Raw genomic sequence first — 14,613 nt, forward strand, 5'->3', positions numbered from 1 at the left:
GCTGCCAAGAGGAGACCTGTGCCATCTTTTAAGGGGAGATGTGTACTTGCCACAGATTCCTGTATCCAATATTACAGGCCACAAGCTAGTTAAGGCCATTGTTTAAAAAGAGTTCAGTTCTTGGCATGCGCCCTAGAGCCACTTTGCCAAACTTGTCTCCATTAAAAGCTATTGTACGGGTCTGAAAAGGCACAGTGCCAAATAATCGGTCAGATACTTTCAGTGTTTATGCTGCCTGTCTGAGTCAAAGAAGCGCACAGAGTAATAGTTGTAATGGCTGTAATATATTAGAAACACGCATGCAGGCATATACGCACACACAAGAGAACGTTATTGGCTTTCATTGATCCTCTGCGCTTTCATTCTTGTCTTCAGGCTGTAAATCCCTGTCTATCTTTTAGTTATATCACAGGACTGAGGGGTCAAGCCCCAACCCCTCCGTCATTATACATCCTATACCTTGCCCTTACGCGCCTGATGGTGCGTGCACATGCACGCACGCACGCACGCACGCACGCACGCACGCACGCACGCACGCACACACAGCTCCATAATTTACTGCAACACAAGGCCAAAGCCTGGAGAAGCTTTTATTACTTGCCAATAATCATAATGTCATGTTGATGGAGCGGGTCAATAACCCCGTGTACTCTCTGTCTGTCTATTTGACTGTTGCTCTCTTGTTCTTCGATTCTCCTCGTGTTTCTCTTCTATTTCTGTTTGCATTTTCCTCCTTCCCACCTCCTTTGACCAATTTGCCTGTCTGTCTCTCCTCGCTTTGTTGAATTTGGGCTGTATACATGTTTTTCTTTTTAGATAAATTGCCGCTGGTCACCCTCTGAGAAAAATACTTCTACCTGTGGTGGCTCACAGACTCATGTTTTGCCGTCGCCGGCTCTCATAAAGTACGATTCACACGAGGAAATTTCTGAATGGATTTTTGCTCAACATATATTGGAGTGCATGAACACACACAGATACACACCCTTGCATAAAAAGGACCTTTATATTTCCTACTTCTGCCTCAGCAGCTCCAAGGTCATTGCCATGACAGCAGGAAAGATGTTTGTCCGAGTATCACACGAGCGCAGTTACCTTGAATACTTTGGAGAGTAGCTCATAATGGATTGAACAATTATTTCATTTGGGCACACGGTAAAGGTAACAGAGGTTTGTACTCACACGTGTCAGTTTTCAGGAGGCTGTTTGTGCTCCTGAAGTACTGAGGGTTTTCTATCACGGGGATCTTGGTCATGCCGATGATTACCGCGTCGGGGCCCATCTCTGAGGAGGAAGGGGTGTTGCTGCCGTTCGAGACATGATGAAGAGGAGAGGCAGAGTCATCATCGTTGCTGATCACTGAGGACGGTCCTGAGAGAGCACAGAGAGGGAGATAAGCACGGCTGAGTCCAGAGGGTTTATCTTATCTTTACAAGCATGGAGGGAAAAACATTTCCACACGCACAGCAGACATGTTAACAATTTAAGGAAACAAGAGAATTAGTTCAACTCCTATCAGTTGTTAGCAGAGGTTGAGGACGAGATCATAAAGTGAGGAGGTGAAGCTGTTATTATTGGTCACAGTAGACATCTAAAAGAAGGCGACAGAGACGTCAATTACATTTTTACAACCTCAACACAGTCAGATTTGTTGCTACATAACTTTGATCCAAGATGGCGCCACAGATGCCTCAGTGCTGAGCTCTCTAGTACTTTGCTTTGCTTTTGTTTATTTGTCATGTTTTGAGATGTCTCTCTCTGATATGATACAGTCAGGAGGAACCTCATTGAGCTGTATGTCCTGTTTTCTTGTGCAAGTACATTGAATGCAATGTTTAAACCGGAGTCACATTCCTTGTATGTGCACATGCACTTGGCCAGTAAAGCCGATTCTGATGCCGATTCTGATGCTGATTAGTCTAAAGTGCTCCTGCATTTCTCTAGCTTTGTCTTAAAGGTGCAGCAAATGATTAGTGATTAGTCAGCTGTATGAGGTTAGAAAGCATGCAGGATTTGAATGTCCCTGTAAGTTGTCTTTTTCAGTCTTTTGTCTACTTCTGCCACATGTTGTATGTAGAAAGGAGTGCAACATGAAAGCCTGAAGAAACGAAGCGTTCATTCGTCTCCCCATCTGATTGATTATTACAGTTATTACAGTATTACAGTATTATTACAGTGCAAACTAGTTGGTTTCAAGCAGAATAACGGCCTCTCTGTTGATGCTATGGGAAAAAATGCAATTTCATCCAACAAGGCACCACGTAGCTATTTTAGCTGGTGACTGTCGTGATGAAAGATAATATAGCTATAAATAGTCATGATGTAATAACTTGTGTTTATAAGCAGTGTTTTTAGGGCTCATAATTCATCAGACTCATGGACACAAGATGACTACCTGGATCATATTTCACGTCTTAATGGTACCATAAACGCACGCCCCCAACAATGCAGCATTTTTTAATGATGGGCTGTTTTCAGTCCAAACACCCCCGTATTGTATTTCACTCAGGCGTATCACTCAACCACAGCTCTCAGGTGCTCCTCCTACCATGACACTGACACAACTAATTACTGTCAGGACTGACCTGCCATGCCCTCATCATCCCTCTCTTGCAAAACTGAGTTAGGGGGAGGTAGCCTCTCATGCTGACCATCAGCCCTATTGCACTGATCAATACATATGCATTTAATATGCAACAGCGCTGTAAGAAGACAGAAGAGGACTGACAATAGCATCTGACAAAGATAGAGTGTGTTACTGTGTCTCAGATATGTGGATTAGGAGCATGTAAGATAGGTAGCAGCTCCCATAGTGTTGACTTGGGTCATTGTGTTTGAATGAGAACAAATTTGCAAATTTCCGTGTGTGGAAAATGAGCCCGTAAGAGTCCCATTAGAGGGCCAAGCCTGTAGCACGAGGTGCTTTGTCAACTGTGGTTGTTTTCATGTTTGACTTCTGGGTTATTTTTTAGGTCAGGCTCTGCAGCATTTAATGATGAAGTCAAAGAAAGAGAGAGATGAAAGCGCATTTCTACAAAGCTGGAGGGTAACCGAGGGAATTAATGTATGCCTTCAAAAAGACAAATGCCGGTAATCCAGGAACCTGGTAGAGTAAAAACCAAGAAGGAAATCCAGATTCAGTGCTCTCAGTTGTTATACCACTATTGTCTGGTGGGAAAAGTCTCCGGAGAATAAGTTTTTCTATATCAAAACTCCGAATTCTGTCAGTCACTCAGTCCAAGTTAGAAAACACAAGGCATTAAAATTCATGTTTCATACAACAGACATTTCTAAAAGCTAAAATGTGGTAACAGCATGAAGCATGAAGCAAGACGCTGCAAACAGAAGAGAGGTGGGATGGCGTGAGTCACACACCGAGCCCAACCTTCTTACAGAAAAATGGTTTGTTTTGGTAACAAAGCCGAGGTGTTATTAGTTTCTAATGAAGACAATGAAAACGGCCCATGAAGCTGATTCCATGTTCACAAGTTTGTCGCTTGCAGCACACCTTTGTGACACTGCTGCTAATTCTCTTTGTCTTTACGTCGAGTGCCAGCGCAAACAATGTCAGCTTTTCTCTCACACACACCGTTTCACTAAACACACATCAACGCTCACTTTCTCTCACATAAATATGAACACAAAAGCAGAAACAAAGCTGCTAAAAGCTTTGGAACAAAGCTGTGTGGGTTTTAACTTCAACCCCAAAGTGGAATCTCTCCATTTAATACCTACGAACTTAAAGGATTTGCTCACACGTTTTCTAAGGATGTCTTAAAATAATATCCACATGCTCATATGTAGGTTTAAAGCACTACTGGTTGCTGTTTCTGCTGTTGGAACTGGCCATTTTACCGCAGTTCAAGTGATGGGAGGACAAATCCACAGACCTCGCTCTTCAAATATACTTTTTGATGATGTAAAGTATCTGTGTAAGTTTGTAAGTTACCTATTTGATTCGTCAAACTCAGAATGCTTTGCCTCTAATTATTTTCAGCCTTCATTTACATAGAAGAAGAGGACTTTTTTTAAATATCTCTGCTACTTCATAACATCAAAACTTTGACTCCGACTCCCTGTGATGTCGAACGCTCGCTACCAAAACCCACTGAGGACCAGCACTGTGTTTCATTGCAGCTTAGTTGCTTTCTGCTCATTGTTTTTTGGTGGTTGATCCCAGCAGCTTATATACAATACTGAGAAGAACCACTCCTAATTGAGAGGCTCACACAATGTTTTGCAGCTTTCCAAATTGCTGTCCTCCCAAGACGAAATGACAGCATCACTTGTTTCAACGGGTGTTCAAAAACTACATCTATTTACATCAATTGTCGAATAGCCTTGAGCTGCTGTAGTAATTGTGTCAGGAGCAAAGGAGGAAGTCAAGTGACATTATTACGGAGCGACGAAGTCAAACGATGAAGTGGATGGGTCGACAAAATGTTGGATTGTGACAGAGGAGACAAATGTTCGATTCCCTCTGCAAAGCAATGTTCGTTTCACCTTAAAGGTTCACTACGCTTTTCTTATTTTGCTGTGGCTTTGTTCAGTGGGAGTGTAGCCCAGGTGAGATAAGAAGGCAGTGACCAGAAGCCAGCGGCCCACACCCAAGTGATTTGTAACTATTATGGAAGGCACAAGGAAATAATGTCTTCCAATCAGAAAACACCATGGAAAGTAGAAAACTTTGTATCTGCTCATGTAAGCATGAGAGTGCATGTGTTTGCTTCTGCCCTGATAGCAAACAAGCACATAAGGTTACTAATGTGAGACTTGCCAAAGTGCGGACATTTTTATGGGTTATGACCCCGACGACTTTGTCGCTCCCTTCTTGTTTTCTGTCATCACATCCAGGTCTTTATTTTTGTGCGCCTGTAATCGCAATGCTATTTGAAATTACTCTCAGAAAGAGCTTCCGATGCTCACACACGAAATAACTTAATAATAACCAGCAATGCCTGTAAATGATATTAATCTCTCAGGCGCATGGAGCGGGTGAGCAAATGACTGCTTTTCAGTGCATTGTCCTACAAGTACATGAATAAATGCTTGTGAGTGATTGTCTATTTCAAGCTTCTAACTCTATAATATCATCTTATTTATGCATTCTTCTCTGATTTAGGGGTGTGAACTATTTGATTTGGACGAGAGAATGTGTGTGTGTGTGTGTGTGTGTGTGTGTGTGTGTGTGTGTGTGTGTGTGTGTGTGTGTGTGTGTGTGTGTGTGTGTGAACAGGTATTTATCACGTTGTGGGGACAAAAATCTGTTTACACAGTCACATTGTGGGGACTGACCTCCCTTATGGGGACAAAATGCAGGGTTAGGAATAGGCAGATAGTGGTTATGGTTAGGGTTAGGGTAAGGGTAAGGCTCCAGGAAATGAATGGAAGTCTATGTAATGTCCCCACAAGTGATATAAACACAACGTGTGTGTGTGTGTGTGTGTGTGTGTGTGTGTGTGTGTGTGTGTGTGTGTGTGTGTGTGTGTGTGTGTGTGTGTAAGGCTCTCTCAAAGAGCATAATTGGATGCTTCCATCTAGTACTAGTCTTTCATCAGCTCTTCAGCGTGTGTCAGAAGAAAAATAACATGAGGGACAAGCGAGAGCACAGGTCTCAGCATAGAACCAGAAGCATTATTCAGAATTACACACACACACACACACACACACACACACACACACACACACACACACACACACACACACACACGCACACAGGGAGTGAACATGAAGCGCAGTCCTTCTCAAGACCCCTTCAAGACATGAGCGTAAGCCTGCAAACATCACATTATGGGTTGAGATTGATTTCCCATGAGCACCAAACTCAGTGGATGTATTCCCTCTCATGTGGTTGCTTCTGCTGAATTTTAACAGTGGTTGACATCATTCATTTCCTTCGTCCCTGGCCTCGAATCAGGCTGTAGTGCTGCTGACAGGGCTTGATTGAGAGGGAGAAACTCAGAGTTTGTTTGTATGTGTGTGTGTGTGTGTGTGTGTGTGTGTGTGTGTGTGTGTGTGTGTGTGTGTGTGTGTGTGTGTGTGTGTGTGTGTGTGTGAGAGAGAGATGAAACCAGCTGGCATGTGTGTGTCAGTGAAGAAGAAAAGGCCTTGAGAGAGAATGAGAGTGAGAGCACAATGGTTTGTTTTTTGTGTGTGTGTGTGCGGAGATGTGCATGCTTATATGTGGTCTGAATGTGTGTCTGTGTGTGTGTTTGGCTGTAATATCTTCCAGTAGCATCTCTCTGTGTCCAGGATCAGACTTGTATGATGATGTATCGCTTCCAATGAATAAATGGACCCTAAGGGGTGATAAAAGGGGAGCAAACGATGAATCCCAAACACATTTTGGAGTGAACTGAAAAATATTCTGCACTCTTTGGACTAAAGCTATTTACAATTTTCTGAAAAAACTCATGACTGTGCTTCGTTTTTTACACATTACAGCTCATTTGTGCCTTTTGAAAACCACATCAACCTGCCAGGGCTTTAACAAAACCTTATTATTATTATTATTATTATTGTTGTTGTTGTTGTTGTTGTTGTTGTTGTTGTTGTTAATATTATTGTTGTCATGTTAGTGGTGGTAGTGGAAGAAGTAATAGTCGTAGCTGTATTGGTGGTAGTGGGCAGCAGAACGTGTACCTGGACTGAAACGTTGAAGATCAATGGAATCACATGAACTGATTTTTGGCCTTGACTGCATTCAAACCTCCAAAGGACAGAAAGTGTTTTGAAAGTATTTAGAAATATTTTGATCTGATCATGTGGTTGCCATGGCTACTGGTCGACAGCTGCCGCTAATCGTAAATCCTGTCAGAGTCGTGCATTTTATTTATTTTATTCACGCAGGAAGCTTTTCATTTCCCCTCAAACTGAGATCTGTATCAGCGTTACCAAACGGGAGGCGGCCGTTTTGGCGTCCTACACAACAAGCTCTTCAAAGAGGACGTGGTTTCCAAATGTCTCTCACTGGAGAAATTCTGCACTCAAGAAGTTGGTTTCAGGTTTTAAAATTCCTTGTGATGTTTACCACTCTGAGTTTATCTCACCGTAACAAAGGGGAGGAACAAACATGACGAGCTCAGGTTATTGTCTGTCAGTATGTGTGTGTGTGTGTGTGTGTGTGTGTGTGTGTGTGTGTGTGTGTGTGTGTGTGTGTGTGTGTGTGTGTGTGTGTGTGTGTGTGTGTGTGTGTGTTTGTGTTGTGTTGGGAGGGGCTGAAGATCATTAACACAGAGAGGTCCAGGGGTCAGATCGTTAGAAATACCGTTAAGCTGAGGGGCAACAAGACTCTGTGTGTGTGTGTGTGTGTGTGTGTGTGTGTGTGTGTGTGTGTGTGTGTGTGTGTGTGTGTGTGTGTGAGAAAGGGAGGTGGCAGAGAGTCCATGGGGAGTGACTTGGTAAAAGGGATGAAAAGACGTAGAGCTGGGAGGTGGAGGGAGGAAGAGAGAGAGACGGGAGAGGTGAATGTATAAGTGGGGTCAGGTCACGACCCAACACTGTTAATAGACATGGAACCAATGTTTAAACTGGTGGAGACTGAAGCTCCTCGCAGTCTGGTGGAAAGACGCCGGGTTAACAGTCAATAAAATACACTGCCTTGCCTTCAAAGTTCAGGTCACGACTGAGAGGCGGGTGGCAGGAGGATCAGCACTAAAAACAGCAATTATGTCATTGTTTCAGTCAGTTTGTCTTTTTAATAACAGCTAATGGTGCTGAGACGTCAGTCCAGTGGTATGAATGTGGATTTTGATTGAAAGAAAGGTAAATTAATTACATTTGTGCCTTGTTTGCTAAGTTTTGCCATCATTTGTAACCTGACATACCAGATGGTTTGCTCCTTGGATCCATCTGGGAAGTCATCCATGGAAAGTGTTTGGGAAAGGACAGGCACTTTTTAAAAGAATACTTGGCAGGTAATTGGATAAACCATCTGTTTATCATCGTCTATCATGGGCTAACTTCAACCAATCAGATCAGTAAATCATATGATATTGTAGGGGAGAGAAATTCTTTTTGAAGCCAGTTGGGAGAAGATGGAAAACATCCTGAGTGCTTCCTTTGCTCCTTTGCTCCATTTTCAATGAAGAAACACTCTCCAGTTCAAACATAACTAATGCTATAGCATCTACGCTAAGCTCTTTAGGAGCCACCATTGTTGTTTCAAATGAAGAGTTGCTTCTCTCGCCATTGTCACATCTAGACCAGCTGTCAGTAGTACCGCAAAGGACACTGATTGGTCCAAAACGACTGTGGTCTGGACGCAAATACATAACTTGAAGCCTGGCAAGATGGAGTCTCTGTGTCATCTCATGTGATCTCGTGAATCCAGCTTCCTCGCAAGGTTGCAAAATTCGTATTAGTTGTGACAGCACTGTATTCACCAAAGTACAAGTTATTAAGATTTGAACATGGCATGTTCATGACATGGCTGCACCAGAATCCAACAGGGCAAGAAAAGAGAAGTTCACCAATCAAACCAGATTTAAAGATGTGAACAGTTCAGATAGGTTATCAAAACAACATTAAATTTCCGTCTTAAATTCAGTGTTACCTGTAGTGATGTTGCCCTGTTCCCAGATTTGTATTTGGTGGGTACGATGTTATTCTCACCAACAAGAAGGATGACCAAAACTGAGAAATTTGCACGAAAGTTGCATGAAAGCATGAAAATACTTATCACTGCTCCATTTGAACGAGCCATTCAAGGACTACTGTAGGTGTGATTCTTGATCAGGTTTGTGTACTGCGACAAATGGCCCTGTGTCTGGTTGAACAGCTGTTTCTGTCTAAGGAGGTTGGGCAATACCGCCATACAATACACACGGCACAGTTCATGAATAATGACAATGTTAAATTTATAACCTCTATTCTACACGGCCTGCTTCATTAGAGGTTTATGTTGAGTGCTGGGAATTAAACGCTTGGAGATATTTTGTCTACATACAGTAGTTATACAACCTTGTCGAGAAGCTAGGAAAATCTCTTCACTTTAAATGTCAACAGGATAATAGAAACTCTGTCAGTTTTTGGACACCCATCTTGTTGCTATAATGTTTCTAACTTATAGATGAGAAATACAGCTGATACTTGTTCTGCTACTTTGCCAGCAGGATATATTGTAGGAGGATTTGGGTGCTGGCAATTCAATCAACTGTAATTAAGCAAACCTGACACATTCTGCACAGGTTCAGAGATTTTACAGTCATTTAAAAGAAAATTGGTGATGGTTTAGCTACAGGAACGCGCCAATGATTGTAAGTCACACACAGTGTTACACAGGTATGAATATTTCCATGTGGAAAGTCAATTCTTCAGCTCTTTAAGTTGATGCTTTGAAACCAGCGTTGCTGTGGGAGCCTGAGGGTTTGGGACCTGGAGTGGAGCAAGAGTTTTATGGCAGGAGCCGAGTTAAAACAATGACTGTGAGTGACTGTATTGATCTCATTTAGGCTCTCTGGGCACACCTCAGACAAACTGAAGCCATTTACCGCTGCACGCTGCCCTGGGCGATGGATGTAGAGAGGCTTTTATGGGATTTAAGGACATCAGGGCCTGTCAGTCAGTCTGTTAAAACAGCGTGGTAGTCTTATGCCCAGAGAGGAACAGCCAGCGAGAACAGTTGTTAGCAGATCATGTTGGATTTCATGATTTGAGATTACTTTATTGGTGGTAGTCAGTGATGTCAGAGTGCAAGACTGGTTGAAAAATGGGGTTCAGACACGCATCAGAGGCGGTGATGGACAACCTACTTATCAGGTACAAGTTGATAAAACAACAGATTGAACAGGCAGGTGTTCGGCTCTTGTTTGGTATCTTTAGGTGGTGTTGGTACATTTACTGCAGCCATATTGGCTCTTGCTGCTGACTGAATACTGTGAGCCAGAGCTGAACCGGATACTTTTGAGATATTGTTGACAGTGTCAGGCATAAATGCAAAACTTTGGCTGTCATGAAATAATTTTGCCGTTTGATGACTAGTACCTGACTCCGTAAACCTGTAAACCATCTAATTCTGCACCTTTCAAATGTTTTATCTAAGCAGCCAGCAATCAGAGCAGTCACTCAGGCCTCAAGGTAAAGACAAGACAACTGCCACTGTTGACCCCAAAGGTCTCGGTGACCCCTTAAGCCTATCACAGTACGAACAAGCACACACACACACACACACACACACACACACACACACACACACACACACACACACACGCACACACACACACGCTCACAGATGACTGGTAACACGAACTCTGTGGTCTCTAAACTGTGCTGTCAACCTGCTGAACACAGGAAGTAATCTATCGATCCGGGAGGAAGAGGGACGGAGGGATGCAGGGACAAAGAGAGACAGAGGAGGTGAGACAGTGGAAGAAGAGGGAGAAGAGTTTAGAGGGTAGAGAAGAGCAGCAGAGGAGTGGCTAAACACACAGGGAAAGAGGAAAAATGCAATCGCTAATCAACCTCTTTCTTAGCAACAAGGGTTTGATATGAAGCAGGGGTCAGCTGGCGAAGGGTGATGTCACATATACACATGAACCAATCAGGATGTAGACCAACTATTGCTTATTTAGTCATCAAAACATGGAAAAAGCAAGTCTCTGCACATCTGAATATAAACAATGGTGAAATCACAACCTCCCAGAGCCCAAGATGACATTTGAAAATGTCTTGTTTTGTTTGGCCAAAAACCCAAAGATATATACAGACATACAGTCTGACTCACAGGAAGTAGGCTGTTGGTATAAGCCTGCCATTGGCCAACTGTTTCAGTGTTTCAGTCGGCATCTTCTCCTCTTTTGCTATCTGCATGTTACCACATTCAAAATCTCTGTCAATAGCTGAAACAATCACAACAACCTTCAACTGAGCGGTACGAGAACTGTAAAGCTAGCGACTGTTGCCTTTTCTAAACCCGGGGCTCGCCTCCCAACGTGCAAAGAAAGATTTGACATGAAACAGCAAACTATTCGAAAGAGAATGGAAATACAGAGACAGAATAGATAATATGATGCACTGAAAGAAGGCAAAGAGCTAACAAAGAAGAAAGGACAGAGAAATCGTGGGATGGATGTGGTAGATGGGTAGAATTTCCTTTACACTGCAGGTAAATGTCCATGAATCTGCCTGTACAAGCCAAAAATCCTCTTCCTGCTCTTTGGCCTAATGCAGAGGCCTATCACATTCCCCTTTTCTCTCTACCAGCCACCGGTAAAAATAGACATTTCCTCGTCTCCCTGTGCCCGTCTCGCGTCGTGTATCACCTTTCTCATCTCCACGCGTGTCTACCACCCCGCTTTCTTTCGTCATCATCATGTTTTTTTCCCACATGGTCCTGTGTCTCTTTCTTCCTCGTAGCCCCCCCCTCAGTCTGATCCTTTCCATTTTTAATATTCAACCCACATTCACCTTCTCATATGACACACTGGAAGACCAGTGCCTCCTTCTTAAAGCAGAGCGAGGTGGTCAGAGATTCAGAGATGTGAAAACCAAGAAGCAGGGACAGTGAAAGACATTAAAGTGGGAGAAATGACTGTTGTTGTGTTTCTGAGTCTGTGATGTCAGACCATCATCGCAGGAAAATTACCAGCTAAGTTCCGAAATGAAAAGAAAAGCAGAGCCACGTCTCAGCTCTTGTTTTTCAGACCAAACTTCAGCCTGACACTGTTAATAAATCTTCAGTGAACTGGAAATAATACAACTTATATCCCAATATTCTTAGTTTTTCTGCAAAACATTTACCTTTTGAGGCAGCTGGATTTGTGAGATTACGAGATCATGAGATCATGTGAAATGAGAATCCACCTTTCCAGGGTTCAAGTTACTCTCTTATGGCAGTAACCACAGATGTTTGGACCCATCAGCATCCTATGGGGAAGTACTGGCAGCTATGGGCCAACGTGGTTTAAATCTAGAACTCATTTGCATTCATAATTACGACTATGTTCAGAACAAATGTTTAAGTCAATGAGACATTTTATTCAAAGCATTGGAGCCACAGAGGGAGGTCGGCTGGATGCAGGCCGAGAAGTTCTCCTTGGTGAAACTGCTAACAGCTCACCTGAAACATGACACAGCCCCATTGGGCCTTTTTCTGCAGAAGATCACAAACCAAAAACGCTGGGAACCACAGGTTTAAGCTTAAACAATGTATTTGACTTCACAAGCTTACAGTATTTTGTTTTTTCTTAATGTTAAATAGTAATTATAGTTGTCAAGTGGAGTAGTGGAGCAGAAGTACACAGTGAATTTCAGTACAGTGCTTTAGCAAATGTTCTTAGTTACCTTCCACCACTGTAACTTTGTGCAGTCAAGAATCTGACATTCATGCCCACATCACGCAGCACTTGGTCAGCTTCGCTTTTCATGTGAACAAATGGCACCTGGATACCTTCCAGGAGAGACAGTCTGAAAAATGCTATCCCCATATAATAAACATCATGTCACACCTCATCCCTCTCTGTGATCCCTGACTTTTCATCTTCGAGTTCAGAACATCTATAAACACTTTTGCAGTGGGATATTGTTCCTTTTATTTGAGCAGAGGATCTGAATACTTCGTCTCAAGCCCTGCCATAAACCCATCAATACTTAGTGTCCGAGCCACCCCACTATATTAAACTCTGGGACAGTGTGAGTTCGTCACTCCTCAAGTGTTGAAAATCCTCACCATCACGCAGTTAAAGAGGAAAAGCCTTGATGATGAAACATTATTGCTGCCCACAGTTACGAGGTGGACAGTCAAAGAGACTCAGAGGGAAAAGATGATTTGCAGAACAGAGGAAGTACAGTAAAAGAGGATTTGGACATGGCTTTGATTTCAAAGCCAGAATGGCCACGTATATATTTGGTTTCATTCATTGTGTCTGACTGAGCGTTTTGTACTGATCAATAAAGGAACACTCGGTACAAAATATGCTGTGACACACAGACGCACACCTGAAAGCTCTTGCACTTTCAGATGAAAAAGACACATTTGCACACGAGGGACACCAATAAATGATTTCTTTTATTGAAAAAAAAAAAAACCCTGCCTGTCTTCTGAAGTAGGAAATATCTTTTTCAAATGAGCCTTTTAAGCAATTACACAGAACAACCTCTTGAATGCAGCTTTAATGTCAAAATACACAGTTTATGGAGGAGGATCATGGCCAAAAAGTCCTTGTCACTTCAAATGCAGCTATTTTTTTCTGTTTTTGCAGCTTTGCGTTTATGCTGAATGTGACATAACTTATAATAAGTGTATCCTGTCCGTGGACAAGCATAAAGGTCGTCATTGTGCAACTACTTAAATGTCTTGTTTCTTTCAATTGAGGCTGTAGGGACTGAGCTGCAGTTAGCGGACAGACCATTGCTGAAGGGAGCCACATGAAAAAAGCGGTATGGCGATGTCTGTCACAAGCATATGAAGGTAAAACAGGCACTTGACAACAGTTATACAGTTATAAAACAATAATATTATGCATCAGAATGTACAAAGGAAATAAAAAGGACAAATAAAATTAAGATAAAACATAAAATAACATTTACCTCCAGTTCAAAACCTGTTTTGCTGTTCCGCCATATTCCCCAGTGTTAGCATTTTTTCACGTTTTAGCACAGTCATCTTCAAAACATTTCCACGAAAATCTAAATTATGCAATTTACAATGGTCAAACATAAAATATGTACAATTATGTGCAAAAGATCTAAGGAATTTAACCCTAAAATGAACCTAGCATTCTGTTTATAACAGGAACTGTAAGAGTTAGTAACTTACAGCTTCTGAACGGCATTGCACTCCTGCCTCAAATACTCGGCTTGTTGAAATACTTGACCAAATTTAGCTTAAAAAATCAACCAAATATCTCTCAAGTAGCTCCCAGTGGAGCAAATCCTGGAATGTGAATCAGCCCGAAGCTTGTTTTTGTTCCTTTCTTTAAAGGAAAAGTTTAAAGGAAAAGCATTTTCCTGTCTGGTGGAGAGTGAGATGAGAAACCACTTTCATGACTGCAAAGCAACAACCAGTCAGCCAGTTAGCTTAGCTTAGCACAGAGACTGGAAGCAGGGGCAAACAGCTAGCCTGGCTCTGGCAGACGCTAACAAAGCCACCTACCAGCACCTATAATTAACATTTTGTGTGTTTAATCTGTCCAAAAACTGAAGTGTATTTCACAAAATGTCCGTGTTTAATTTGTAAACACATCTGAGGTGATTTTTCTACCTTGCATGTGTTATAAGCCTGTCATTTAGGCCTCTGAATGTTCATTTTCATCTGGAAAGTTTAAGTACTGGCCGTGTCACATTTGGTAGCTGCTTTTCTCCAAGTACCTCCTCTACTGATATGGCTGACCAGTGGTTGATAAAACTCCACTTTGCAGTAAACATGTAGTAATAGTAATGAATACATGCCTCAGAAAACTCACTGTAAATGATCAGGTCGTAATATATGCGCTATATTTTGATGTAAAAAACAAAACACATAGCTTTAGTTTAAATGCAAGTTCACACTTGTAGCAAAAGAAATATTTCTTACATTCATGTTGCTGATGAAGCTACAGTTTTTGAATATTTCCGATACAGACTGAAAACGTGTCTGAAAAGGTTTCCCTCCATAATAGAAAACAATCTTTCTTT

General features: G+C 42.2%; 1 protein-coding gene across 1 annotated transcript in view; it reads right to left on the reverse strand.

Annotated features, from left to right (window-relative positions):
- Positions 1-14,613, reverse strand: part of ntrk2a (neurotrophic tyrosine kinase, receptor, type 2a) — an 81,374-nt gene that overhangs the window by 25,401 nt on the left and 41,360 nt on the right. Inside the window, exon 14 of the mRNA XM_070963865.1 lies at positions 1,183-1,371. Coding sequence (XP_070819966.1) covers positions 1,183-1,371 — 189 coding nt within the window. The remainder of the gene's footprint in view (positions 1-1,182; positions 1,372-14,613) is intronic.

This window comes from Chaetodon trifascialis, chromosome 6 (genome assembly GCF_039877785.1).
Source record: "Chaetodon trifascialis isolate fChaTrf1 chromosome 6, fChaTrf1.hap1, whole genome shotgun sequence".
Classification (NCBI taxonomy): Eukaryota; Metazoa; Chordata; class Actinopteri; order Chaetodontiformes; family Chaetodontidae; genus Chaetodon; species Chaetodon trifascialis.